Source organism: Amblyomma maculatum, chromosome 7, assembly GCF_055883805.1.
Source record: "Amblyomma maculatum isolate TAMU_Amacu chromosome 7, ASM5588380v1, whole genome shotgun sequence".
NCBI classification, from domain to species: Eukaryota; Metazoa; Arthropoda; class Arachnida; order Ixodida; family Ixodidae; genus Amblyomma; species Amblyomma maculatum.
Window position 1 is genome coordinate 91941365 of NC_139350.1, and position 26548 is coordinate 91967912.

Sequence of the window (26548 nt, forward strand, 5' to 3'; positions counted from 1 at the left end):
CTGAAGGGATCCGGATGCCTCTGCTATGGCGTGCTCACAGCTTGAGCCGGTTAGGGACCATTGCTCTAGAGACATAGCCCCCCCCCCCCTTATTATTATTTTTTTTTTTCACGTGAAAAAATTCAAAACCAAGCGTGGGTATGGTTTTCATTTCTGTTGATTGGAACGCCTCATAATTGAACTAGCCGCAAAGGCTTGATAAAGTTTAGAAAACCCCTTGACGATGAAATAAGATAAATCTTGAATGAGAAATTTTTAAGTAGAGTCAATCAGTGTCGTAGGCAATTAGACGCGCGCCAGCCACGTTGAATGATATAAACGAATATATGAAATTACTCCCCTCGGTATCTGAAGGGCAGCAGTCGGACACCGCTCTTGCAGGTTTTAAAGCGTAAAATGCCATATACGGGTTACGCTAGTGTGGTGCAGCATGGTTTAACGCCCCAGATGCGGCCCATTTTCCACACATGCATTCGCCTAATAAATTACAGTGTAATGCTGGATGAGGCTGTTTCAGCTATCAGCGAGCACAGACAGTCTGGTCTGCGATAAGGCGCTTCTGCATATGGTCAGTTTTGTATACTACTGGAGACTAGGAACTGGAAACCTCAAACAAACCACTGGGAAGGGGCAACATTCAAACGCTTAATGAGCTGTGGTCTTTTTCAAGGTTGGTGTTACACTCGTGACGCCTCAGGCACAGGTACAGTCTTGCTGCCGCAGCGGCGCCATCTTTCTCGACAGGGGAAACTGGGGTGGGGGGGGCCCTTCTGCATGAAGAATCAGCGAAGAGCATTGCAGCCAGAACACGTGCTGGCCCTGGCGGCGGTACTGTTGTGAGCTATGTTATAACAGCACCTCTCGCACACCACAGGGCGGGCACGCCGCCTGAGCTTCTAGTCTTTCTTCTGCTTCCGTCTCCTCCAGTTCACAGATACATTGATTCGAGAAGAATATTGGCTTTCTCTTTCTTTGACGGAGGTGATAAACGGCAATTTTGGCATGGTGTGAAGACTACATACGTGCGCAACTGGCTACTTTGCGTTTCGTCAAGATTTTAATCAGTTATATTTTGCTGCACACTGTGTCTAAATATTAAAGCCTCCTCGCAAGAAATCCGATGACATAATTTTTTTTTTCTAATTGAATTCTATTTAACGGATTGAAATCGTGGCCAAACTGGTCGCTTTTAAGGGGGACATGGCTCTGAAAGCTATTTTTCCTACGTTTTTCAACAAATTTGATAAAACCTGGTATTCTAATTTAGTTTCTTGCACTGATTTCAAATCTAACTATTTTTTCAATTGGCCAAATTAGTTCAAAAGATAAATGAAATTGTTCATAATCTACGGGAACAATGAAAAAATAACCGCACTAAAATAAATTCACATGAACATTTTCTAGGTACTAGAAAGCATAAAGAATACAATGTATTGTTCTGAGCTTACGCACTTTTGTATTTTTCTCCGCATGACAGCCGATCCTGCATGTGACTGATGCTAGTCGAGAGATCACAACACTTGCTCATCTTTTAAAGCATGGCATTCCCTGGTCCAAGTTGGCTGCTCCCTGTGTACTCGCAAGGCTCAACAGTGTACTCACAAGTCTGCACTTCACTTACGAGCGTAATGGCAACATACACGTTGGCCATAGCTTCTGTGTTAAAATAAAGCATTCCTACCTATGTGGCTTTTCGTTCATTAATAATGCACAATTTAAGTAGTAAACACTCTAGTGCTAAAACACCATGTTGACACACACATTTTTGTTTAGACTACCTACCTTCTGCATTACTTCCCTTTTGTTGCCTACCTAGAAAGGTAAGTATTTACTGTGTGTCATAGAACCACATGTATTTCTGTTATTCCTTTTGAGACAGGAAATAATCTGCAAAACCAGTGAAGTAAGAAAAGTTCACAGGTATGTTTCGTAGACAATTTCTAGAGGTAAGCCCAATGAAGATGCTTGAAACTGCAGACAGGGCCAGGTGATGGAATGGCAAAGTGGGCGGTGTTGAATTGCATAAAAGAGGTTTAATTGAATATTTTGCAGATGAGCAGCACCTTTCCTTTTTGCAATGCCCTTGGCTGTGGGATATTAAACCCATACTGTCACCTTATGTAATGCTCGAACATTTGGCAATGCTAATCACTCCACTAAAATATTGCAATCTTGGCCCTTCAAAGTGAATTGTGTTTCTATAGCGAGGTGACATGCTTGTAGGACTGAGATTCTAACCTTGGATACCCGCTTAATACGCTATTGCTGTGCCTCTATGCTTCTGGGATGGTGAGGCAGCATACTAAAAGGGCATAAACAAAAGTGTGTGCAATAATTCTTGCCATGTAAGAAGAGTTGAAGCCCTCACCTAATTTAATGTGACTGCATTAAAAGGCCATATTCACCAAAAAAGGCAATTTGGGCGACAAGGATGACTGGCAGATGCTATGACCGGATATATTGGTCTATGTGATGTGGGAACCATAGTATGGTCCAGCTGCCTACTCAAGCAGCTCCTTTGACATGAGAATCAAACTTATTGCCTTTCAGAATCCCAAGTCAGATGTGTGAGTTGGGAATGTATTTACATAATGTGGTAATTAGTGGACTTACAAATTGGTATGTGTGATAAAAGCACAAACTAAGAGATCGGTGAATAAACAAGTAGCCAACTAAACGTACAGGGATGAGGATACATGAGTCTTAAATGCTGTTGCATATTTTCCTTAACAGCGGTGCTGAAGTGCCCCCGAAATGTATGTTGCATTTGCTCAATTTAGGTGTATTTCAGTTTCTGGTATAACCTTTCCCACACCTTTAACCTTTAGGCACAGTAATTGTAAGTACAATCAGCAGTTAAAAAATAGAAAGCATTGTCAAGATGACAGTGTTCCAAAAAATTGAGAAATTGAGATCCTGAGGATGTATACCATTCTGCGTTATTATGCAGCATCGCTTGCCCAGTTTCTTGTTGCAATATTTCATTTGTCTTTTTCTAATGGCATTGCTCCGCCTGAATTATACAGGCTTGCACATGGGTTGCCAGTATTAGTGTGAAACCACTAATTTGGAGGTTCAGAGCCTAGCAAAACGATCTAATATTGTCAAACGTTTGTGTGTCTGCAAATTGGCCACATTCATGGCAGCGATTGCCCTCTTGGTCTCGCCTGAGCAAATACACCAGCTTCCAAGACAGTGCAACCCATGATGGTCCAACTGATGTCTCAGAGGCAACACACAGACACTGTTCATTATGGCCAAGAAGTTTAATTAGGGTAAACCTCTGCCACCTTCATTTATTTAAGAAAGGGGACCACTGTCCAAGCTAGCATACAGACTGATATCACTCATCAGCACCCATATCATGCAAACTCACGGAACATATCATTTCCAACTACATACATAACTGATCTTCTAGACCAGGGGTTCTCAAACTGGGTTCCACGGAACACAGGGGTTCCGCAGGCTGTCTTCTTGTGTTCCGCGAGAATCCTCAGAGCTCAGGGCAAGCACTGCTCTCAAAAGAAAAATTTAATGGTGAAGGCTTGGTGAAATTTTGGATGGGGACTGCTCCGCTGTTTTCATGCCTCTTTGAAAGGGCAGTGGACATTTTGCTTCCCTTTGCAACTACATATGCATGTGAACAGGCATTTTCAGCCCTCGCCTATCTGAAGAACAAGCACAGGAGCCGTCTTGACCCAGCAGCTGATATGAGACTGGCTCTGAGGGGGTGGGGGGGGGTTCCCTGGAACTATTTGAAGGCTTTTGGGGTTCCTCCAAGCAAAAAAGTCTGAGAACCCCTGTTCTAGACAATAAAGCATTCTTCGTCCTTTCCAGCAAGAGCTTAACAATTCTCGTCGATAGCCGCACAACTATAATTTCTACAATTAATTTGTTTTCCTGGGTTCTCGATTGTTTCAGTCAAGTTGATATGTTATATTTCTGGACTTCAGAAAAGCAATTGCTAAGGTTACACATTCAGGTCTGTTATTCCATATTGGTGAACGGGGTTTACCATGAACTGTACATAGCTCAATGGATATTGTCATATCTGGATATGCGCCAGCAATTGATTGATTTTGAGGGGCTTCATTCCACTGTTCTCTCTGCTACATTCCATGTCCTGCAGGGCAGTGTCCTAGCTCCTTTTTTTTTAATTTTAGGGGTGTGCAAATACTGAATTGTTTGAATATGAATTGAATACAAATATGGGAGAAAAAAATGCCTTTAAATATTGAATCGAATATCTGATCAGTGAAACAAATAGAAAATTAAAATGTAGTGCATTGTACACCTCGTTTATTTCAGAATTCACATATGGTATATGCAAATAAAATTAAATTTGCACAAAAGTGTATACCCTACCGAAGAATCCAGTATATTAAATTTTATGATTTTCGTACTGGAATGACCTGCAAGAAACCGAGTGGGGCTGACAAATCGCTGCTGAATACAGTTAACTCTAGTTAATTTGGCCTTCAAGAGACCGGAAAAAATGCCCTAATTAATTGAAAGCTTGAATTATTGGATGGGCCTTAACTGCTGAAAACCATTTGCATATTGAACACCTGCACTATGGTTGTCTCATTTGAAATGAAACCGAAGTGAGAACGTAGGAGCAGGCATGTTGTCATTGATGGTGCGAGCCCGAGTTTGTGTTCCTTTGGCACGCCCGCTACGGACGACTAGCGCTGACCGGTGACAGACGGAGGGACTGTGGAGATCGTGTGTTCTATCGAGAGATGCTGCTAGCCTCAAGGGGGAGCAGAAGAGAGACATTGTTGAGACGAGCTGGCGAACGCACACGCAGACGTGCATGAGCAGAAAGAGATCATGTGAACTTATTGATTGGTTCATAAACCCAGTTCAACTCTTTAATCTTCGAGTATATTACTTTAGTTGTCTAGTACGATTTCTAACATGGCACAGTTGGCAGGACCTGCATGTTAGGCCTGCAGTGATCGTGTACCGACAGTTTGTGGAGATGAGCCACGCACGGGTGAAAGGCCTCCTGCTAGCCTTCCCCAAGCTGCTGGGTGCTGGCCACCAGCACACATTTGTGGAGACAGAATGTGTGCTATGTCTACCAGCCACATGACAAGCTGTACGTGCTGCTGCTCGCCACTCGTGCCAGCAATATCCTCGAGGACCTGGAGACCCTGCAACTGTTCTCGCGTGTGCTGCCCGAGTACTGCCGGGGCCTGAACGAGCAGGAGGTGGCGGACCAGGTGTTCAACCTCATCTTCGCCTTTGACGAAATCGTCGCCCTCGGCTACAGGGAGAGCGTGAACCTGGCCCAGATTCGCACATTTGTGGAGATGGACTCGCACGAGGAGAAAATGTACCAAGCTGTGTGCCAGACACAAGAGCGTGAAGCTGAGCAGAAGATGAAAGAGAAAGCCAAGAAGCTGCAGTGGGCCCGGCAGGAAGCATGCAAGGGAGGCAGTGTGCAGCCCGGTGGCTTTGGCTCGGGCTCACAACGGGACGGAACCCCATCAATGGTAGCAGTGTTTCAATGGAAGCGATATACTAAAATGACTAATTTACACCAGGTGGTGTATATTAGTTTGGAGCTCTCCACTATAGTCATATCCCATGAGTTGGCTTGGGATGTTAAGCCCCTAGTTTGCGAGTGACAGCATACATCCAATCCTTTAAACTGGGGTTTCTGACTGATGTGCCATAGTGTATATATTTATTTTTACCTACCCTGTCCTGTCTCGCTCATCTCTTTGAGTTCATCTACCTCCCTATCCCTTTATTTCTGCCGCCCCAGTTCAGGTGCTTCAGATATCAGATACCGGGGCTGCCAAACACCTTTTCCTTCTTTTTGTATATATAATAAAATAACAACACACAGGGGTGGAAGCGGGCTCGAGCATTTTGGAGCAGGTTTAGAGCAACGAAACGAGAGTTTTGGAGCAGTTGAATATGTTTTGGAGCACGTTTCTAAGATCAAACACCTCTGATAATTGCCGTTTTTTCTGAAATATAAATTCCTAGCTAATTCCTTTTTACGCAAGTCCAGCGCCTTTCCGACTTCGCACTCATGTCTGACAAGACAAATGGTCAAAGCATGTAATGATATACAATATAACACAGGCTGACCTTAACAGCAACTTGGAATAGACTAGCAGCAAACGGAACGCTTGCTGGTACACTTCATAACTGAACACCTAGCCTGGCCTAATGAGTTTACCTATTTTGACTTGATGGATTTAAATGTCGAGTCTACCCCTTCGATGCACTTTACAGTGATACTAATTTGGAGTCCAGATTAATGGGCATGACATTTCTGCTCCCTATCTTGTGCATATTTATTTATTTATTTATAATACACTTCAAAGTCTCCAGATATGGGGTATTACATGATTCTTTTTGATCCTATGTCTAGGCTTATCTGATAAATTCCTGAGCACTGATTATTTTGTCTGCCAAAAAGGCGCCGTCAGACCACAATAACACGCCTTGACAAGCTTGGCACCAGTGCCGCTCCCATACCTTTTGCCTATCTTGGGATAGCAGACAACTGCAGCGCCACCTCGATCGCCTTGTTTGTTTGTAATCATGGAAGAGGTCTACAGCAGGCTTGAGCCTTTTGGAGCAGCTTTGGGATACAAACAGATGTCATTGAAGGGTATACCATCCTTCAGCTTTACTTCACTGCCGCCTGCCAATAGTTCATCATTATTTGCTTGAGCAATGCTGGGGGTCATTTTAATTATATCTTGGCAGTAGGCCTTATGCCTTTCCTAGCAATTGACAGCTTTGGCGTACCAACCCATAATGCTTCAAGTATGATTCTGTGATTTTGTCTGACGTAGGCTTGACGTGCTTCTCAGGGACAAAGGGGCTCATTGTTTGAGTACTGGCTTGTTTTCATAGTAAAGCATTGCAAAAATTTGTGTACATTTTGCAGCCAGACAAGTTTCCTAATCTAACGGCTCGTAGTAGTTTAAGCTATCTGCTTCATTTGCTACTCTCTTCACTGGCGATTTAAAAGGCTGGAAAGAGGTGCTACGCCATGTGCATAGTGCATTTTTTTCGCAATTAACTATCTCCAATAACCTGTGTCTAAATTTACTTGCGAACAAGTATTTATTATGCTCCATGCTTCCTTCCAAAGATTTTATTTGTATTAAGCCCCAGTGCAAGATGCGTTATATCTTTGCCCCTGACGCTGAGAAATTGTGTTCCCATGTTCTGCTAAATTTGATGGCAAAACATCAAGGCAGCCAGTTTGGAGCAATATTGCATTTTGGAGCAGGATGGAGCAGGGACAGCAGTTTGGAGTGGAACGGAGGAATTGGTGCAGCGCTTCCACCCCTGAACATATTACTACTTTCTGACTGATTAATTGCACCTTCCAAATTTTTTGAAGGATCATTGCCATGTGCTCCGCAGGGTTTGTTTATGAAGTATTTTTTTCACGTTTCCTTCCTCCAGAGGGTCTACACTGGCCACCACTGCAGTGTGTTACTTTGTGCAAGAAGGAATTACTATTGCACTCAAATTGGGGCAAGGGAAGAGGTGAGGCACAGGCATGCAGTCAGCCAATTCAGCGCCTATGGGGTGATCTGCTTTGGCTCCACTTGATGTGTCAATTGAGTGGGTGCAGCACTTTTGCATTCCTTTTGCTAAGTTGTGCACTATAGTGCAGCACAACTTCTTGGTGGCACTCTCCGGAATGTAAATACAACTGAATGGCAGCATGGTGCAACCATACATAGGCTGAAGGAGGTGAATAACTGTTTGTGGCATTAGGATGTATGCATCAACAGCTAAACATTGTACAAGCAGCAGTTCAGCACATGTATATGTAGATATATGACGTCTGTGCAATACACACACGTTCATAATTGAACAATAACTTCTTGGACATGGTTGGTCCCAATAATTTTGCTGGGTGGAATTTCTGCATGTGGTTCGGGCTGGTGACAGCTCATTAATCGAATGCAGCTGGTTGCGATTTGGTGGTTAAGTTACATATGCTGATCGAGGAACTGAATGAAGGCAACTAGAAAATGCGTCTTTCTTTATTCTGGCCCAGGTCGGACAAGAAACCACAAGAAGTAACATCACCCGAGCCCAGGGAAACAGAAAATTACGAGGGACTTTAGCGACTTAAGAAGTGAAAGGCGAAAGCCTGAGAAGTCTCATCTTGTCTAGCGGTCCCGCCACCTTCAATCCCATACTTGAACGTGCGCCAATGAACGCCATGCGACAGGAGCGATGGTGTACCATCCAAACGCTCACTTGTCGGAGAAAGTGTGACAGACACTGCGCCTTTCCTTCAGAAGTCTCATCTTGTCTAGCGTTTTTGCCATCTGCAACCCCACACTTTAACGCGCGCCAAGGAACGTCACGCGACAGCCGCCGTAAAAACGGGACACACCTTGTCCACGACAGTAGGAGCCATTAAAGACTTTCACCTTAAAAAAAGGAAATAGGGGGAGGGGGGGATATTGCTTTAACCATGCAACTTGTGAATGAGTGGCAGCGGTTATACGCCACCTGGCTAACCGAGTGCGCGCGGTCTCTCGAGATTGCGCATCACGCTCGCGTTCCCATGCATGCACGCACAAATTTACAACGGACACATGGTACGTGCGCATGAATAAACATATATTGGATATACCTTCCGACGAAAGTAAACATCGGCCACTGCATTCGTCTGGAGACGAAGTCTTGGAAGAGGCGTCTGATCAAAACCTTTGCGAATCAATTGTTTAGTGTACACACGGGTGCATATGTTTCAGCCGGTGGCTGCTGCAGTCTGTTTCGGCGGCTCGAACTGATCTGCCTAGCGCTCCGACATATAAACAAATAAAAGCACGAAATGGCTAATGCGTATAACCAAGTCTAACCAAGTCATATGATCTATGTGCACATCCTTTTCAGGCGCGTTGTCGAGGCCAATGCGATCGGGAAAGTCTCCTTAAACAACGCGCCTTTTCCATCACCTCGGAGCACATATCCGACAGCCGGCCGGCTCTCACATGCCGCACGGAACTGTCGGCACGCTGCAACTCGGCATGTTTCCGCTCAGCCAGTGGTTCAGGCGATGGTCGCTGTGGTCGACACTTGCTTGCGGTGACGATACTGACGATACTTCGTAACTAAACGTTGCTACTGTTGCTACTCAAGCGAATGCCAACACAACGCTTCCGGGCTAAGGGTTGCTAAGGTACATATGTATACATACAGTGTGTACAGCCATAGTCTCCTTTAGGCTATGGTACAGCGCGTGCTACATGTGCGCGACGCAAAAAAAAAGTTCGTGCGTTAGAGAGAGAAAAAAAAATTAGTCTGTATACTATTTTTTTTAACCAACAAACAAAAAATACATCCGAAATTAATTGAGTGGTAATAGTTGCGGGTTTTATTTCACAGACGATGTCGATCGCGCGGGTGGCTTTGCCTTGCCTCCTTGCCACACGACCACACGACCTCCTCTGCCTTGCCATCTACTGCATCTTCGCGCTCGCGGGCAATTTCATTCGGCCCATCGCGCCATCGCCTTATAGTACTTGTCCTTGAAGAAATGTGTGACCGAACGTGTTGGTTTGTAACTGTTTCAACATTCAAAAGCCTTGATTTTATCATTAAGCCCACCACGTAGTTAAAGTCAAAGGGCGTTGCTTGTCGTTCAGCCACTCCTTTTGATCTCTCTGTTGGCGTTCTTTTGAGCTTGTAGAGCGGTATTTATGACTTGACAACAGGCGGTAAAATGACGAGATTTTGCGGTGCTTTCGAGCTTTTCTTCCAGTTAGCATAATGAAACTGATGACTTGGCGTTTTCTTCATATTGCGTTTCATGCTCTCTTGTACCTTGGCAACGAAATTTCAGCGGCAAAAAGTTGAAAATTGTGGCAATTAATGCAGTGCAGGGCAAAGAGTTGTGTACTTCTATGTAAGTCATGTACTTTTAAGCATAGAACTGAGCACAGAGCTACTGTAATAGTTTGCACGATTACATACTGGCAGGACAATCGCATGCTTAGACTAGAGGCGGGAAAAGGACGCAGACGAACGCATTCTGGGCTCGTGTGGCGTCATCTTTTCACCTCCTGCCTTCCTTTATTAGCGCAGTGGCAGCACTGCCGTACTGTAAGCGATCCGTTCAGACTGGTGCAGTGTTCGTCTGGTGATAGCAGTCGTGTTTTGTTAGCTTGAGAGTTGCAACAAAGCGTCCACTTGTGCACTAGTGTATAGCGGGAACACAGTCGTACAGAAATAGATATCATAACCGTTGAAACGCACCTAGTTAGGGCAGAAAAATGAGCTCAGAATGAGCACTGTGTTACTGTGCATGTGTCAGTCACCCATCTGCAAGAAACATGGCAGTGGCCACATTTGCCTGCCTATTTACTGTCAAAATAGTATCTTTCTATGGTAAGGAATGACATCATGCTGGTGTGTACATTTTTTGTGTGTGCACATATCTTCTGAAATGAAGCATGCTCCTGTTTTGTTCTGTTTATCAATGAGCTGTTATATGATTGATGAAAGCATTATATCAACTGCCATGTGAATGAACAAGCTCTTGTTCAGTGTAGCATTTATGCAGTAGGGGCATCACATTGGTTGGTCCTGTCACATTTTGTGTGTCCAAGGCTTTTCCTCTTGGTGTTTTAATGCGCATAGGAAAGCATACCTTGTGTGAAACACTGCTCTGTGTGACCACGCATCTGTGGAGCGCCTTTTCATCTTATCTAGTTACAAGATAATGCAGAGCTGCTCTTTTGCGCGAGTTTACTACAGGCTTGGGCGTGAACACAGCCACGCAGAGCTGTGTTCATACCAAGTGTGACTGACCCTGTGCAGTGGTCTTGGGCACAGCCTGTGAATGTGGGAAGCTACTGACAATTCAGCAATCACATGTGAACGTGCTTTCTCCCTTTTATTGCCTTTTTGGTGCTTTATTTACTACCTCTCTCCCGGGTCTGAATTCATTGGCCACAGTCTTACAACGGCCCTTCAAAGAAGCTAGCAACATCTTTAAATAAATAGTAATAAAATATTAAGTTACAACAGTTGCTTGGAGTGGAGGAAGGAATACAAAAGAGTGTTTGGCAGTGTGGGATCGATACCTGATGTTCCTGTCACCACCAGCATAGCTTGGCGGTGACTGGCGCTGTTCTCACAAGGGTAAGTTTTAACGATTCAGGATATTAGAATCTGGCTTTAAAAGGTGGCAAAGTGCACTTATACATTAACAGAGTGGAAGGCCACAAGACAAGCTCTTGCTCCATGCTCTTCTTGGACTGTGTTTATTAATGCTCCTTACCACCGTCGTGCAGTGTAATGTCAGTAAACGTGAAGGTACCCCAGGTGGTTGAAATTTGAGTTGCAGTTTAAATGTTCAATCCTCTAAACCAAACCAGGCCAAACCAAACCACCTTGAAACATTGAGCCTGCCTGTAATTCCTGTTAAGAAATGAAGCATACAGCAGGTACCTTATTGAAGGATGCAGGTTGTTAGCTTGGGGCCTTCACTGAAGAAGCATTTTGAGACGTTGGGTCTGGGAATTGCCAAGAAGCTTGCTTTTGGAGTGCTTGCTCTAGGTGGTGATGAGCCACTTTTGCTGAGATGGCTGTGTAATTGTGAGCAGAGAGGTGGCTGTTGCAGCAAGCGATGGGAGGAACAGAGTGGTTGCAGGGGTTATTTTCTTGCTTTGGCTCCAATACCACTCGTTTATGTCTCTCTCAATGGGAGGAAAAGCAGTATGGTCTTTTTAAGGAGGTGCATGTCGAAAATGGCAGTTTTTTTATTTCAAACAACAGTTTTCTTTTTGGCTTACCAGCTTTGGTCATTCCTATTTCACATATATCAGAGTAAGAGCCAGAAGTGATTGAGAAATTATTTCGAATCTTGATTGAAGCACTCGTGGTGCCTCTGAGCGATGCAGCTCTGACCCATTTTCAAGCGTTTGAGGGGTCAAATTACGGTGACTCCTGGAATTGGGTTTGTGCGGGATAGAAAAAATGTTGCTTTCAAAATCAATCTCTTGCGCTGGACCTTTTTTATAATTTTCAATCATATTTTCTTTGTTCAGCTTTTTATTCTGAGCGAACATGGCTGGTTTGCACGTTACATGTACTTGTTTATGTATTTTATATCATATGCACTTATATGGCATCCATGATCTTTAATCGTCGTATAATGGAGCTGTGTTGGCTTTAATGCAATCAGCAATATTTTTTATCATGGAAGCTTAACTATTCATTCACCATCCACTAAAATCCTTGCACCAGATACAAAATTGTCCCAAAATGATGCATGCTAAGAGAATAACATTATTTGGCTGGTTTGCATTTGGTGGAGTGTTAGAGACAGGAGAAACTATTTAGCACTGTTCTGTCATTCATACTACCATTGTCAGCAACTGCAGAAGCATGCACTATCTTTGACATATACGTGGCATTGAGGACATGAAAGCATCGAGCTGTTGAGCTTTATAAGTGTTAAATTTTCAACCGCGTACCATTAAAAAAGAAAAAAAGTGTTCAATTAGCATATACCCTTAAATTGTAGGCTTCGTGTCTTGAAATAACTGGCTTGTGGTGTTCTTTCGTGCATCAAAAATGAGGCTCATGTGTATTTAATTTGCTCGCTGTTCCGTTATTCCCGTTTGTCCACTTGCAATAATTTATTTGCTCCCTGGTAATTTTGAAATAAACCTTTAATACTTCTCCTTTGCGGTGTAAAGGATCTGCTCAACTACTGCAATGTTGAATTATTTTAATATTTTTTGTGGCCATAAACCTGAGTGACAGAGAAATTAGCATGGCAAGTTTTGTGATCAGTGCTAGTAAGAAAGTCTTGGTAGTCCTACTTACACCCAGCTCGTGATTTACCAGAAGGAAATGTATGTATTCTTTTCTTAAAGCAAAAGCGGCATGGAAACTTTAGACACTGACAGAATTTTTTAACCTGGTGTTTCTCATGTTCCAGTGCCCTCAACAACGATCACCTGTTACGGGCGGCGGAATATGTGAATCAGCACGGAAAACTTGAGCGCCCCACATGGAGGACCTTTGATGCCCCGTACATCCCCTGCTACAACATGTCACCAAAAAGTTACATGTAAGGACTTTTTGAATTCTTTTCTTGTGCTGCATTAAAGCAGCTGGGAAGAGTGAAAAATTTTTGCATTCTTTCTTTTAAATTGTGGGCTTTCCTCTTCACATCTAAAAGTGATACATGGGCTACGAAGTATGCGGTAGTGGAGGCGTCTGGATTAATTTATGTCCCCTGGTCTTTTTTAGCATGCGGTGACATCACAGAGCACATGGTCTGCTTGAACCCGTGACGTTGGGATCGGCAGCCGAACGCCAGAACAACCGAACCATTGTGGGAGGTGCATCTTTGTTTTAATAATGGCTGGTAAAAACGGCACCCCGACCTTTTGGCATCTAACACGGGCTGGAGCTGCTGTGAAACTCTTTACTAATACCCCGTTCAGCGAACTTAGTGTCGGCATTGGCGTTGTGAGCAAGCAATCACGAACATGGCACTGGCAGCAGACATGGCCGTGCACTGACTGGTCGTAGGGTTGCCTGAGATTACATTCGACAGCAGCTGCCAACTCAAGCCTCTCTGTTCATAGGGGAGGGTGACATCAGAATCAGTGTGCCAAGACATTTGAATTCATGTAGCCGTAGGCTATGCAGGCATATGCATACGGCAAGAATCTATATTTCAAATTGACAAGGAGGTTATGTCAAAGCTGGCAGATGCACCCTCCCCCCTTTTTTTCTGTGCTAAAGCTTCATGGCTCATTGTCTAGTCAGGAGCGCAACACAGAGTGTTATTTTTGCTGTAAGAAAATTCAAACATCATTATTATTTTGTCTTGCCATTAATTGTATAACCTTGCACAATTTAACCCTGCTCTGTTGTGACCTATTTTTGCTCTATCGGACTTGTACTAGCCAAGGTTTGCCGCCAGCCGACTGTCATTCTTGGCTTCTGATGAGACCGGCTCGTTTTTGTGTTTTGTGGGTACTCTGTGTCTGGTTTGCAGTGTGCAGGGTTCCTTCAGCACAAATTTTGGTTTGGCCAACAAATGTTGGTTTGGGTACGAAAAGGCCATTTTAGCTGAAAGGTTTTTCAAAAACAAACATTTTTTAGGAGGTTTAAATATTTCACAAAGGCAGAGCCAGCATACTTCAAGTTGCATTGTCGTTGAGTATACTGCTACTGGTAATAATGTGCTGCTGGCATGTGTGGTAGGTATTGTCAGCCTCATTTTGTAATAGCACTTTTTAAGCTACTTTAGTGCTTTCAGCCATACCATGAATGAAATCTATGCACCTAGTTTAATGTAATGTTCGCTACTGCCACTGGTTGTTGCCTGGGCAGCTGGTGACTCTGGCATCGCGTCGTTGATGTCAAGGTTTGCAACCGCCAACTGTCAAGAGAAAACAGTGTTTTTATACTGGAAGCTTGATTTTTAATATTGTCTTCTGTGTTTCTCAGTACTATAAGTAGATATTTTTTTCAATACCTGGACAAGGAGCTTTTGATTGCCACACACAAAAAAAAAATTGATATCAGTTAGTAGGCTAACAGTAGAAATGAGCTTTCACGTGTGTTCAGTGCAGTCTTGCTTTAAATATGAGCAATGGGGCAAGGCACAAAAGGGATATACAGTGCTGCTCTCACATTGTGTAACACACAGCACTCATTCATTTCTGGTTGTGTGCTGCCCTTTGAATGGAGCTAGGCTGGTTTGCACACATTTCCCTGGTTACAGCTTGAGCGACGATGGGAGCCGCACGGGAAGGTTGAGGATAAGCGACATTAAGAGAGCTCGCTAGTGTGAACCCCCACAGGCAATACATGCATACTTTCAGAAGCTCTAGCACATGCAAATTTTGTCTGATTTTTATGTGCTTTGCAGAAATTTTTTGTTCATTAGAAAATGGAGGAAATGTTGGGTACAGAATAAAAAAAAATGCATTTCATTTTCATGAAGCATAGGTGAATATTGATGAAAATTGTATCTTTAAGCATCTCGATGTTTCTTGCAGTCTCTTGAAAAAAAAATGTTGAGCTACCTATCCAAATTTCGTTCCCAACATTGCCTTCCTTTTTCTTTGCTTATTTTTTACGCAGAATTTTCATTCTTATCATTTCGTTGGTTTTTATTGTACAGGCTCTGAAAATGCCGTGTGCATTTTCTGAATGGACTTAAAATTTGTGCCAAGTTTTCTCTTACAACGTGCCTCCGCTTGGTGGTTGTCTATTTTGACAATATACTACACTTTGCCATCAACCTCTTGTTAGGCTGTGTTTGTATGCGCAGGGCTGTATTTGTGCACGCAAATGCAAATGTACTGAGGTACATTTCGATATATTTTTTCTGTGCTTGGTTTGATATATTTTTTTTTTTCATCTGTGCCCGTGTTCCGGGCAACCATGATGAGGAGAGACCACTTACTATGAGTGGGACATGAGTGCAGCTAAAGGCCCCTATCTTCTTTGTGTACCCCCTTTCGTCAATTGATAATCACCTTTCACGCATACCCTGCTGTTTTGTGGCGGCGGGATGCAGAAGACAGGAAAAAATGCATGGTTACATACAGCTACGGCATCGATAGCTTGCATACCCTGAACTTTCGTTTCAAAGAGGAGGTCATATGGAATTTTCGTTTGTGATGGCTGATTCACACCACTGGGAAGCCGAACGGAGGAGGGCACGGCAGAGAGGATAATTCATAGCCATCTTTAGAAGTGCGCTCGAATTGAAACGAAATTTCTGCACACCATGCAACAGCCACCATGGTGCCTTATTAGCATTCAAAGATGCACTGCCCAGACAACACTCATCGCAGAGCTTGCAGCAGACGTACGCTTTGTAACGTCGCCGGATAAGGTACTGTACTGACAATGCTTTTTACATGCAAGAAAGAGCATACTTGGGTGTATCATCGTTCTTTTTATTTTGTATTTTTTTTATTTTCTAGGAAACTGTTTATTATAGTTTTTCTGCAGTTGATTGGCACAGTTTCTGAAGCTTAATATAGTTAAGGAAGTACTTAAAGGGACAGAACACTGGAATTTAGGTCTCGATTTTTGTTCATCGCAGTGGAAAGATTGATGTCTAAAATGTTCGATTCCATAACGGTTTTGTTAGAGACGCTGTAGAAAAGTTTTACCGGGAATTTTTCGATCAATGCGTGCGCCCGTTTTTATGTAGTTCGATGGTGGAAACCATGAGCAGCGACCACGATGATGACTGGTGGTCAACAAAAAAGGTGTACCGAAAACAAATATAACTTCCACTCGCCAGACAGTAATCAGATATTTTTTGCGTAGAGTAACGTCCTTCTCAGTTTCGCACTCAATGCTGTTACGGCACAATAACGCAAGCCCTTGTCAACGGAAGTTTTAGTAGGCGCTGTCATTGCTTCATTCACGAAATTGCAAACACTGTGGCGCCATCTAGCGGCAAAACCTGAAAGCATACCTCTCGCGGTGCGAAAGCGGGGGTAGTTTTTATTTAAGGACGCACTGGAGAGAGCGAAAAATATAATAAATTATAGCAAGCACTCCTAAAAGAAAAGAGAACAATGTGTAGTTGCAAAAATCAGCGATATTTTACTGACATGTTGTCATGTGGGGGGGCTACACTGAAAGTACTAGAGTCTAGATAGCGCCTCGGTTGTTTTTGTGCAATTTTCAGTGGCAAAAATTGTAAAGCCTCTTTTCTTTGATATTGTAGTGCTCGATCTGTACTATATGAGGCAAGATCTTTTAATCTCCACCATAATTTCATGCCTTTTTTTGCCAGTGTTCGGTGCCTTTAAGCAATGGGTAAATTTACGTTCAGAGCCAGTATGCATGGCGTAATTTCCCAAAGGATACCACTTACCTTTTCACCCCAATTTTATTTGTTTTAGTTCGAAACGGTAAACAATGAACAAAACAGGAGAAGTGCTGTGTCGGTGATATATGTTTAAATATCGGTGCTTTCATCGCTGTGGCTGTATAACACGCATTTTCCTCATTCCTCATTTTTTTTTTTTGTATTTCACGATTTATCTTTCTTTGATTTATTTTGCGTTATGCAAATTAGAATACGATTCAGTTGGTGGCGATATGAGTCAACTAGGTATGCCTGATTGGAAGAAACGGCTGTGAGGCCCATAGACTAAATCTCTATGAGCCAGCTTGGTACTTGAGGTGGGGAAATGTGCTAACCCAGTGCTTTCTGGGGTGACCCCCAATGCGCATTAAAGGACGGATAAAAAGGTTCAGAATAGCGTAATCCGCTATCTAGAACTGGTTCCTCATTAGCTGCAATGCCGTTCGTACAGGAAGTCGTGCCCTACCAACTCTTCAGCCTGCAACTGTGCAGAGCATGCATGCCCTTCGTTTCATCCTTTGGTGGATTAGACGTTTGCGCTCTCCTAGTGCAATTTTGTCATTTACAAAAGCGGACACGATGGAAATTTGATACGATATACCAAATGCAATATATTTGTAGTAATGACATTTGCGTAAAGAAACGAGGGGGAGGCGTTCTTTGTCACAAAAGACTAATTATAATGTTAGTGTTTTTGTTTCTATGTTTTTCTTAGGAAAGTAGCTTTACAAGTGCCGTTTGAATGTATAGGTCGACCGCCTTGCCTTGAAGTGATTGTGTTTTAGTGGTACGACTAATTTGTTGCTGTTATTTGTACTGCTTTTTTTTTTGTCCTCTGATATGCCCAATGACCGCTGTAGGTATTTGTAATAAATAAAATATTGCAGCAGCCAAGAGCTGCAGTGCATGCAAAAGGCTGGGGCTACTGTCTAATGCACCGAGTAATCAGTGTGGCCCAGTCTTCCAATGAGCGAGGAGAAAGATGACTTACTCGGTTTAACTCTGTCTTTTTTTGCTTTCCAGCCTTTTACTGATACGGCATGCAATAGTTTTGCAAATTTGCATTGGCGCCGCTACCAGCACTCCCTCAAATGAACTTGGCAAATGCATATGCTAGGTAAACGTTGCCCTTTAGAGGCTCAAATAATACAACATTTCTGGCCTGCTAGGTTCATCTGGCTTATTCGCAGCACCATCATATAACCCGCAAGGCTGTTGTAAGGCCATGAGGAAAGTTTTGGCTGCACTGCAGGTGATGGTTGTACTATTATATGGACCTCATTTGCAAGTGCTGTAACAGTGCCGCAAACATCCATGCTTGCACTTTGTTTGTACAGCAGAATCGCAGGAATTGAAACTCGGGAATAGAATGCTGGTTCATTGTTCTTGCATTAGCATGTGGTTACCGCATCGTGCACTTCTGGTCTCGAGATTGTTTCATTGCTGAACGCCAGTCTCGCAAGTTCAGGTGCCAGGAAATCTAAGCTATTGTGAGATTGTGCTGTGAAACGGTGGTGGTCACGCTCCTGGGGCAACATTATTGCTCTAATCATGATAGTGGCTGTGCAGTCATTTTCGTTGCGACGGCTGTAACTTGCTTTTCCTTACTGAGTTCGTTCAATTGGTTTTAGTGCTAGTCACTGTATCGGAGTGCTGTCTCGTGTCAGTTTTTAAAATCTTGAGGGCTTTAGGCTTAAAAAAATGAAACCAGGTTAGTGCGACATTGACGAAAACAATTAAAATGGGCTTTGCTTGAAGTCCACTGCAATTTTTGCAAAGAAATGCACTAATTATCAAGCCTGGCTTAGGCACCTGCCTGTTATCACTCAAATCTTCGTGCAGCATGTTGTCATTTTTCAAATCATGGCAGAAACTAGATGAAGCATTCTCTGTATTTTCACCTCTCTGACTATTGGGCTCCTGCTCTAAAGCAACAGAAAGCTGCTTTAAATCGAGTATTTGCATGTTACAAAGCCTGCTCCAAAGGGCTTTTGGCCAATCCCACCACTGAGTTTATGAGCAGTTTCTGTAATGTTGCTTCTCAGAGCACCAGGAATGCTTTGACCGAACCATGTGTTCTTTGTGTGTAGAGGCCACGAAGCTTTACTGTAGGTTGCTGTTAATGTGTAAAACTTTTTGCTGGCCCTATAGGCCCGTTGTGGTTCACAGGAGTCAACTGGAAGCAGGGGATGTTCAAGTGGCAGTTGGTGGAAGTGTGGAGACTGCTGGTGACAGCAGGGAGGTCTGCGAAAGGGGGCCTACAGATCGTGTGGCGACTGCCATGTTCTGGACTTTTATGCCAGCCTGGTGGGACCCAGCTCGCGACATGGAAGCCAGCACCTTCAACTGCCCGGTTGAGACCTGCCTTAAACGGCCCACTTTTCGCAAGGCCTTTGAGGCCCGGCGCAGATGCGTTGCACTTGTTGAAGGGTGTGTATTGAGACAGCTGTCATCACATCACCCTTTCGCTGTCGAGCGTTTCTGGCCGTGACGCACCCCAAGTATCGTCTTGGCTTCAGGGAATGAGCATAGCAATTTATTTTTGATTATGATTGCTATACAAATAACATAGTCAACAGAATATGCGCATTTCAGAGTTCTATAGATGTTGGTTATTAAAATTGTCATCATTATCAGCCTGATTATAAATTAGATAAATGAGGATAATGTAAGAAAACAAAATGCTCCATACTTCTTGAGAGACTGAATTCGAGCTCGACTCATATTTATAATGAAAAGAGCCATCGCTCCAGTTTGCAGTCGAAGGTTCCGTGCGGTCAGCCGTCCGAAAGTAAGCACGCGCACGGAGGGCGCACTATCGGTGACCTGCACAACAAAGATAAATGGCACGTTGTGAAATCAAGGTGACAGAGGGGGATGGAAAGAGACTAAAACAACCTCCTTTGCTGCTGCTAGCTGCAAACAAAGGTGTGGCAAGAGAGTGCAAAAGCAGCAATCGAGTCATGTGTCGACCTATTGGAGAGGAAATGGTGCGAGTCCCTGAACGTGACGTGTTGCAGCAAACACGCCAACGGAATGAAAATAAAAACCTGCAAACCTGCGGCAGATGGCAGAACAACTCTTGAACCTGTAACCGCACGCACGCGCCCCCCAGCAAAGAAGGTGGCGGGGGTGGGCGCGGCCGCTCCATACTTTTCAGTATAAATGTACAGGGTGATCCACTTCTAGCTATATCACAGCCACTGCTTTCAAAGCATCATTGCGTCCGATCCGGCCATTATATAAAGCTAGGCGGCAGGCCGTGCGAAGCATCAGCTCCGCGTCCCACTGTGCATATGTCGCTTTGCTTCGATAAGCGCCTGCATCCGATGCAATGCTGCTTTGAAAGCAGTGACCATGTTATAGCTAGAAGTGGATCACCCTGTACCAACACAACGCGGGGCAAAAATACAAACTTGTAGAAAGACTTGACAAATGGCGCAGCCTGTCCAAGCATGCCAGAGTCGTGCTCAGGTGTGAAGTTTTGAAAGCATGATAGAGAACGTACCGGTACGTCGGTGACACTGTGTGGGAGGAAGCGTGAAAACGGACCAGTACGTTCGTGACAGCGAAAGGGTTAATGGATAACTTTGACGTAGTTGTACCTGTGCATGCTTTGGTCATGGAGTGCCATTTGCTTGTGCCTAAATTGAAGGGTTGGTGGTTTTTTTGGTTGGTGAATCAGGGTTTTAGTGCTTTGCCTGAACTGTGTGTTTATTCGATGCTGGGTCACACGTCAGTTTTGTTGAGCCTTTTCATCCCCTCCGTCTTGGGGGACATGTCAAGAGCAAGGCGTGCCTCTGGTGTCTCAAATATGCAGTAATGCAGGAAAGCTTTCCTTGTGAAGTACTTCTGATTGAAAGCATATGAATTAGGGCCTTTTCATTGCGAGTTGGTTACTCTGGGCTCACTGGTTTTTAAGAAGTGTAGTTTGAGCCATCCATGTTGGCTGCATTCTTAACATTCGTCCACTGCTGTGCAGCTACTATCAAAGGCAAGCTGTGAAGAAGGAGCCGACAGCAGGCAAGCATCCTTACTTTGTGTACGCCCAGCAGCCCGAGGGCATTTCTTTGGTGGACCGAGCGTGGGAAGGCTACGACGATGACCAGCTATACAAGGAGGGCCATTGGCATGGCCCGCGTCTTTTGACGATGGCTGCTGTGTTTGACATAAACATGGTATGTTGTGTCAACTATGCAAAGTATATTGCTAAGCCTAGACAGCTGGGCTGCTTGGTTATTAATAGCATTATATCAGAAATTTCCCCACTTTTCCCGACTCTCACGACACACATGTTTGTTTCAAAAGCGTCTTGCATGCTGGCTTGTGGGAGCAGCAGTGAATGTAATCAGGTAAATGACCTCTGCTACTTAGTAAAGCAGCTGTCCTGCAATGCTGTTGCAAGTGTTAGTTGATACAATGCACACCAGACACCTTGTTTGTACTGAAGTTTGGTGTGATGTTTAGCATTCCCCTTGTAGTGTGCTTCTACGTGTTGTAGTGATCGAGCTGAAGACAGCTACACACTCCAGCGTGTGTGGGCCGAGCATGAGATGCTGCGGCTGCAGGACTGCACGCCAGCAGTGCACTGCCTTGCTCTCACCTGGTAGAGTGAGACTATTCGGTAAATTTTGTGGATAGCTGACACAGTCTTCTGTCTGGTTCTTGCATGCCACACCCTCCTTGCCTGTGGCAAATTCTACATGAGCCAGGCACGGTGTTGTATCAATGAATGCTTACTGGTATATTGCGGGACAGCTGCTCTACTACCGTATTTACTCGCATAATGCTCGCACCCCCCACATTGCCTATCGAAAATTGGAATTTTTTTTTTCCTCGCATAATCATCGCATCCCCAACATCACTGCCGCGAGAGTCGACATGTTGCACCGCGGCAGTCAACTACGCGTAGCGAGCGCCATATTTCAAGTGCTACTGAAACTAGCTGGCCCCGTTAGGTGCGTGCGCTACCAGGAGGCGCTACCCCACCCAACCGACGATCATCATCACCAGCTCCGACCACTCCGAGCGCCTCGAGAAGGAAACGTCAAGGTGTTTCGTCAGTTTTGTTCCGCTGGTACCGCCGCACATTCTCCCGAGTTCCGCGCATAGTTCTGCCATTTTGCGAAGACTTTTGTAGGCCTCGCTCAGTGCGTGCTACTTTTGTCACCGTGCTCTCGGTGCCGCTTCGCCATGGGGCGATACGCAAGCTACACAGCTGCCTTTAAGCTAAAAGCTGTCGAGTACGCTTTGGAGCACGGCAACCGCGCTGCCAGCAGACACTTCGGAGTCAACGAGTTTTGTGTCCGCTACTGGAGACGGCAGCACGACAAGCTCAAGGCAACCAGCAAGACGGCGTGCCTTCCGCGGTCCGAAGACGGGAAAGTTTCCTGGGGTTGAAACTGCACTTCTGGACTACATTAAGGCTCTACGGGCGGATGGTTGCGCCGTGTCAATAGATGCGGAACCAGGCGCGCGTAATTGCAAGGAAAGAAGGCATCTCGGCGCAAGATTTCCGGGCAAGTAACGGGTGGGCCACGCGGTTCATCTGTGGAGCTGCTGTGCAGCTGGGTAGCAGATGCATGGAGCATGATTGGCGCTGACGTGGTCGTGAAGAGTTTCAAGAAAACTGGCATTTCCAACGCCCTGGACGTGACAGAAGACCACTTGGTGTGGGACGAAGATGAAGAGGGTGAAGCTGAGGAAGCCGACGAAGCAGCGACCAGCGATAGCGATGGCAATGTCGACGTGGACTCCGCGGACTCTGAGTGATGGTGATGTTGCGGGCGGCCAGCCTTCGCAAATAAAGTGTTTCTGCAGCTAGTGTTTGTCGTCTCTGTGGTTTTATTACAAACGTAAGTCCTGCTTGCAATTAAAGTTTTGGTTAAATTTACAATAGCTGGCTTGAGAACCCCGGTTCACAGCCTATTTACATTTGCTTTCAGTACTCCAAAGCATTGTTCAAAAATTTTCCCCGCGTAATTATCGCACCCCCTAACTTCGCACCGATTTTCTGCGAAAAAAAGTGCGAGGATTATGCGAGTAAATACGGTAAGTAGCGGAGGTCATTTAGCTGACCACATTCAGTGTTGCTCGCACAAGTTAAAGAATTTGGGAGATTCCTAAAGTTTTCTGTATATCTAATGAAAAAGATAGCTGTGTCATGGCCTTTTCTTGTGCTCAGGAAAATAAAAATAAGTTATCTAAGGGCATAAAATTAATATTTTTGTTTGGCTGCATTCATTTTCTGCTTTACATAATTGCTGTTAGCCTTCCAAAATACTGTAGAATCTCGTTGATATGTTCCCGGTTTATACGATTTTTTGTTCAATACGTTCAGATTTGCGGACAGTAAAACATCCCCCATAGAGTTAACTATTTTTCTCCTGGTTAATGTGTTCCTGGAAAACGCAATTTTCCTGTTACATACGACGACTGATTTTTCGGACTCTCAACGGACCACGAAAATGTCAGAAAAATTGGGCAGTCCGAAAAAACAAATAGGCACCAAAAAAGCTAAAATTATTTTCCTATTATTTACTTTGAGGCCATTTTCCTATTATTTACTTTGAGGCCGGAAAAAGTCATGAATGCTTTTCTGTGCCACGCTCCGCTTCCGTGCTAACAGGTCCACCTGAATTTCGCTTGCATCAGCTCAGCTTGCATCGGCTGCGCTGCTGCGGGTGAGTCGTCGTCGTCGCTCTGACTCCACAAGCACTTGGCGAATAATTCCTGCATCTATGAGCCCAGCGCACAGTTCCAACTGGGGGTCCACGTCTGTGAACTCTGAAAACGAGACGGCTGATGGAATTTCGACACCAGCAGTGCGAAGATCGTGAATGAACTGCTCACTGCCTGACAGCTGCTCGACGATTCTCTCCTCGTCCAAGGCAACCGACTCGTCATTCAGCAAAAATCCTGCGTGGCGGAAGCAATTGCGCAGCTTTGGGGGTGCTACAGACTTCCACGCATCGATGAGGGTACCAAGTGCTCCAAGCAGATCGACAGAGGAGGTTTTCCCACTGCCGAGGCACACCACAATCGCCAACCACTGAATCACAACACAAACTCCGTTGAGTGCTACTCGCTGCCGCGTTGCACGAAAAAAGAAAAAAAAAAAAAGAGAACTCCTTATAAAATTTGTAAACAGCTTCTTGAAGAACTGAAGTCGATTCAAATAAATGCGAGCCATAGTAGCGACAGAACGTAGTTCTCGCATCGACCATGGCTAGGCCTACTCGCTACGCTCGGCAGCGCACGTGAGCACGGCAAACACACAGAGGAACAGGCAGTCGAAGCGATCACGCTAAAAGAAAAAAAAAAAGCACTCCGGCGGCGAGCAGCGACAGCAGCGACATTGTCCCGGAAACAGAAGCTGCTAGGCAAATAATATAGCCTCGATTCAGCGTGTTTAGCTGAGGAGCGGCACTCAAATCCTGCACTGGTTTCGAGGCTATCGGAGGAAAAAGTAAACAAATAAGATGGCGGCAACACCGCTCAAAATGTGTGGCAATTGGCCGGCTGACGCTTGGAATGTCTGAAAAATCGGATAGCCCTCCTTAGAGTGTCCGAAATTTTGAGCAACATAATACATTGACTTTATAAGGTATGTCCTGGGGCCGGGAAAAAGTCCGAATAATCAAGCATGTCCGAAAAATTGAGTGTTAGAAAAATCTGTCCTAGACTATACTACGTTCGAAATTTCAATAAACGATGGTCGTATTATGCATTTGCGATCAACCGGACATACAGTCGAACCCGGATATATCGAACTCGATGGTGATCACTAAATAGTTCAATATAACGATAATTCGATATATAGAAATCGGCTTGTGATGGCACTTACGATGCGAAAAAAACGATACCATATTTGTCACGTAATCGACCCACTCGCATAATGAACCCACCCTCCACTTTTGCACCCAAGAATTTGGAAAAAAGAAAAGCGTTAAGGCCAGCTCGCTCACATGCAAGCGATTCAGCGATCTCAGCGACGAGCGGCAGTGACAGAGCGAAAAATTTCAAACTTGTTGGAACTGTGTCCCTCTCGCCGCTCGAGCCACCGCGGCAGCTCAAAACAAGGTTTCTGTGTCGCCGCTGCAGAAATCACGAGTGTTTTCGCTTGCATGTAAATGGCGCGCGTCACTCCGTTTCGGTCGTCTCATCCACAGCTCATTTCTTGGCAGCGTGCCAAGATGCTGCGCAGCAGCAAAAAAAAAGAAAGCATGTTTATCTTTTGATAGCTCCTGCGGCAGCAGGGAGCAAACTTGGCAGAGTGCCTGTGATGGCTTGGTTGCACAAGCATGGTTCGATTTATCACGCCGCGCTTGGGATGGGCGTCATGATCGCAGCAGCTGACCGTGTGCTTTCGTTGATTCATACATGCAAGGATAATTGACTCCCGCGAAAAAAATAAAAAAAAACCCTGCAGCTGCCATATCTTGCGCTACGCCGCGCGTACAGCACTACAATAAGAATGAATGACTCTCGCAAAAAAAAAAAGAACAGAGAAAGAGATCTGCCGCTTCTTAACGTCCGCAGGCGCCATAGCCACGTCAGCCGCCGCGCGCAGAGGGTTTGCAACACATGCTGGAGAAAGCGTCCGACGTCTGTCTGAAAACGGGCTGAGCTAGCTTGGTGCATGCTGAAGGAGAGAGATAGCTCGGCAAAAAAATGGGCACACCCACGCACATGGCTTGGAAACATTATGTGCTGGAGCGCGGGAAACGATAACTGCAGATGCGCGCGCCTTTGGAGAATGGGCGTGGCCTGTCCAGACCAGCCGTCTCCGAACTGTCCCCTCTCATTCCTTCCGCGCGTGGCTTGAAAACTCAGGCGGCAAACGGCCAAGGGTGATGCGATCGTCTTTGGGGAAGGCAAACTTTCCAGTGTGTGGTGCGTAGTTCACTATATAGAACGACCGGTGAAATTGAGTTCGATATATGACGCAGCTTTCCTATACTTTTACATCGGATTTTCAAGGGGATATTCCTTGAGTTTGATATAACCAAATTTCGATATATCCTGGTTCGATAAACCGGGTTCGACTGTAACCTAATGAGTGCTCGGGACGTGACAAACTGATTAGCGGCGCTCCCTTGCCACAGTTGCTTACTTGCAGTGTGTAGGTTCAGCAGGGCGAAGCATCAAAGAAAGCCAACAAGCCAAAATATGATGCGCCCGTTCCCGCGAAAACATGATTTCACAAGTAGAAACGCGATGGCATCCTTTGCGGCGCCTTAGGGGCATAAGGATGAACCATTTGATAACTACAACTACAGTTTAAGCTCATTAATTCGAACCTCGATTATTCGAACTACACTACTTGGCCTGGTTAAGCTCCATAGAGGTGTATAAAAAAGACTAATTCGAACGCAAGTCGCTTCTGCTGTGAATAATTCGACTTACGCGCTGCTGCATCCGGGCGACCTGGCACGCAGTGCATGGCCAAATAAAGGCCTCCGCAATAGGGCGGCATAGTTAGAGGCTGCTTACGTCCAAAACGGGGAGAGAAGATGCAATCAGGTAAAACCATGGAAGAGAGATTGAAGTTGAAATGGCGCTATGACCGGTGCAGCTGTCAGCGGCACTGGAGGTAGGGGTTGGTGGCTTATGCGACGGCTGCCTGCTCTCTTCTTCTGCGCAACCTCCGACACTTATAACTGACTTTAG

At 44.9% G+C, this 26548-nt stretch overlaps 1 protein-coding gene and 1 pseudogene across 4 annotated transcripts in view; both read left to right on the top strand.

The window, feature by feature from the left end:
- Positions 1 to 1955: 1955 nt before the first annotated feature.
- Positions 1956 to 6830, top strand: LOC146183954 (coatomer subunit delta pseudogene; annotated as a pseudogene).
- Positions 6831 to 9420: 2590 nt separating this feature from the next.
- LOC146183955 (abasic site processing protein HMCES-like) overlaps positions 9421 to 26548 on the top strand; it is a 61904-nt gene continuing 44776 nt past the window's right edge. For all 4 annotated transcript variants that reach the window (XM_084609260.1, XM_084609259.1, XM_084609262.1 and 1 more), the window contains exons 1-4: positions 9421 to 9564; positions 12959 to 13090; positions 19028 to 19306; positions 20859 to 21054. In XM_084609260.1, coding sequence (XP_084465386.1) covers positions 9545 to 9564; positions 12959 to 13090; positions 19028 to 19306; positions 20859 to 21054 — 627 coding nt within the window. In that variant the 5' untranslated portion in view covers positions 9421 to 9544. The remainder of the gene's footprint in view (positions 9565 to 12958; positions 13091 to 19027; positions 19307 to 20858; positions 21055 to 26548) is intronic.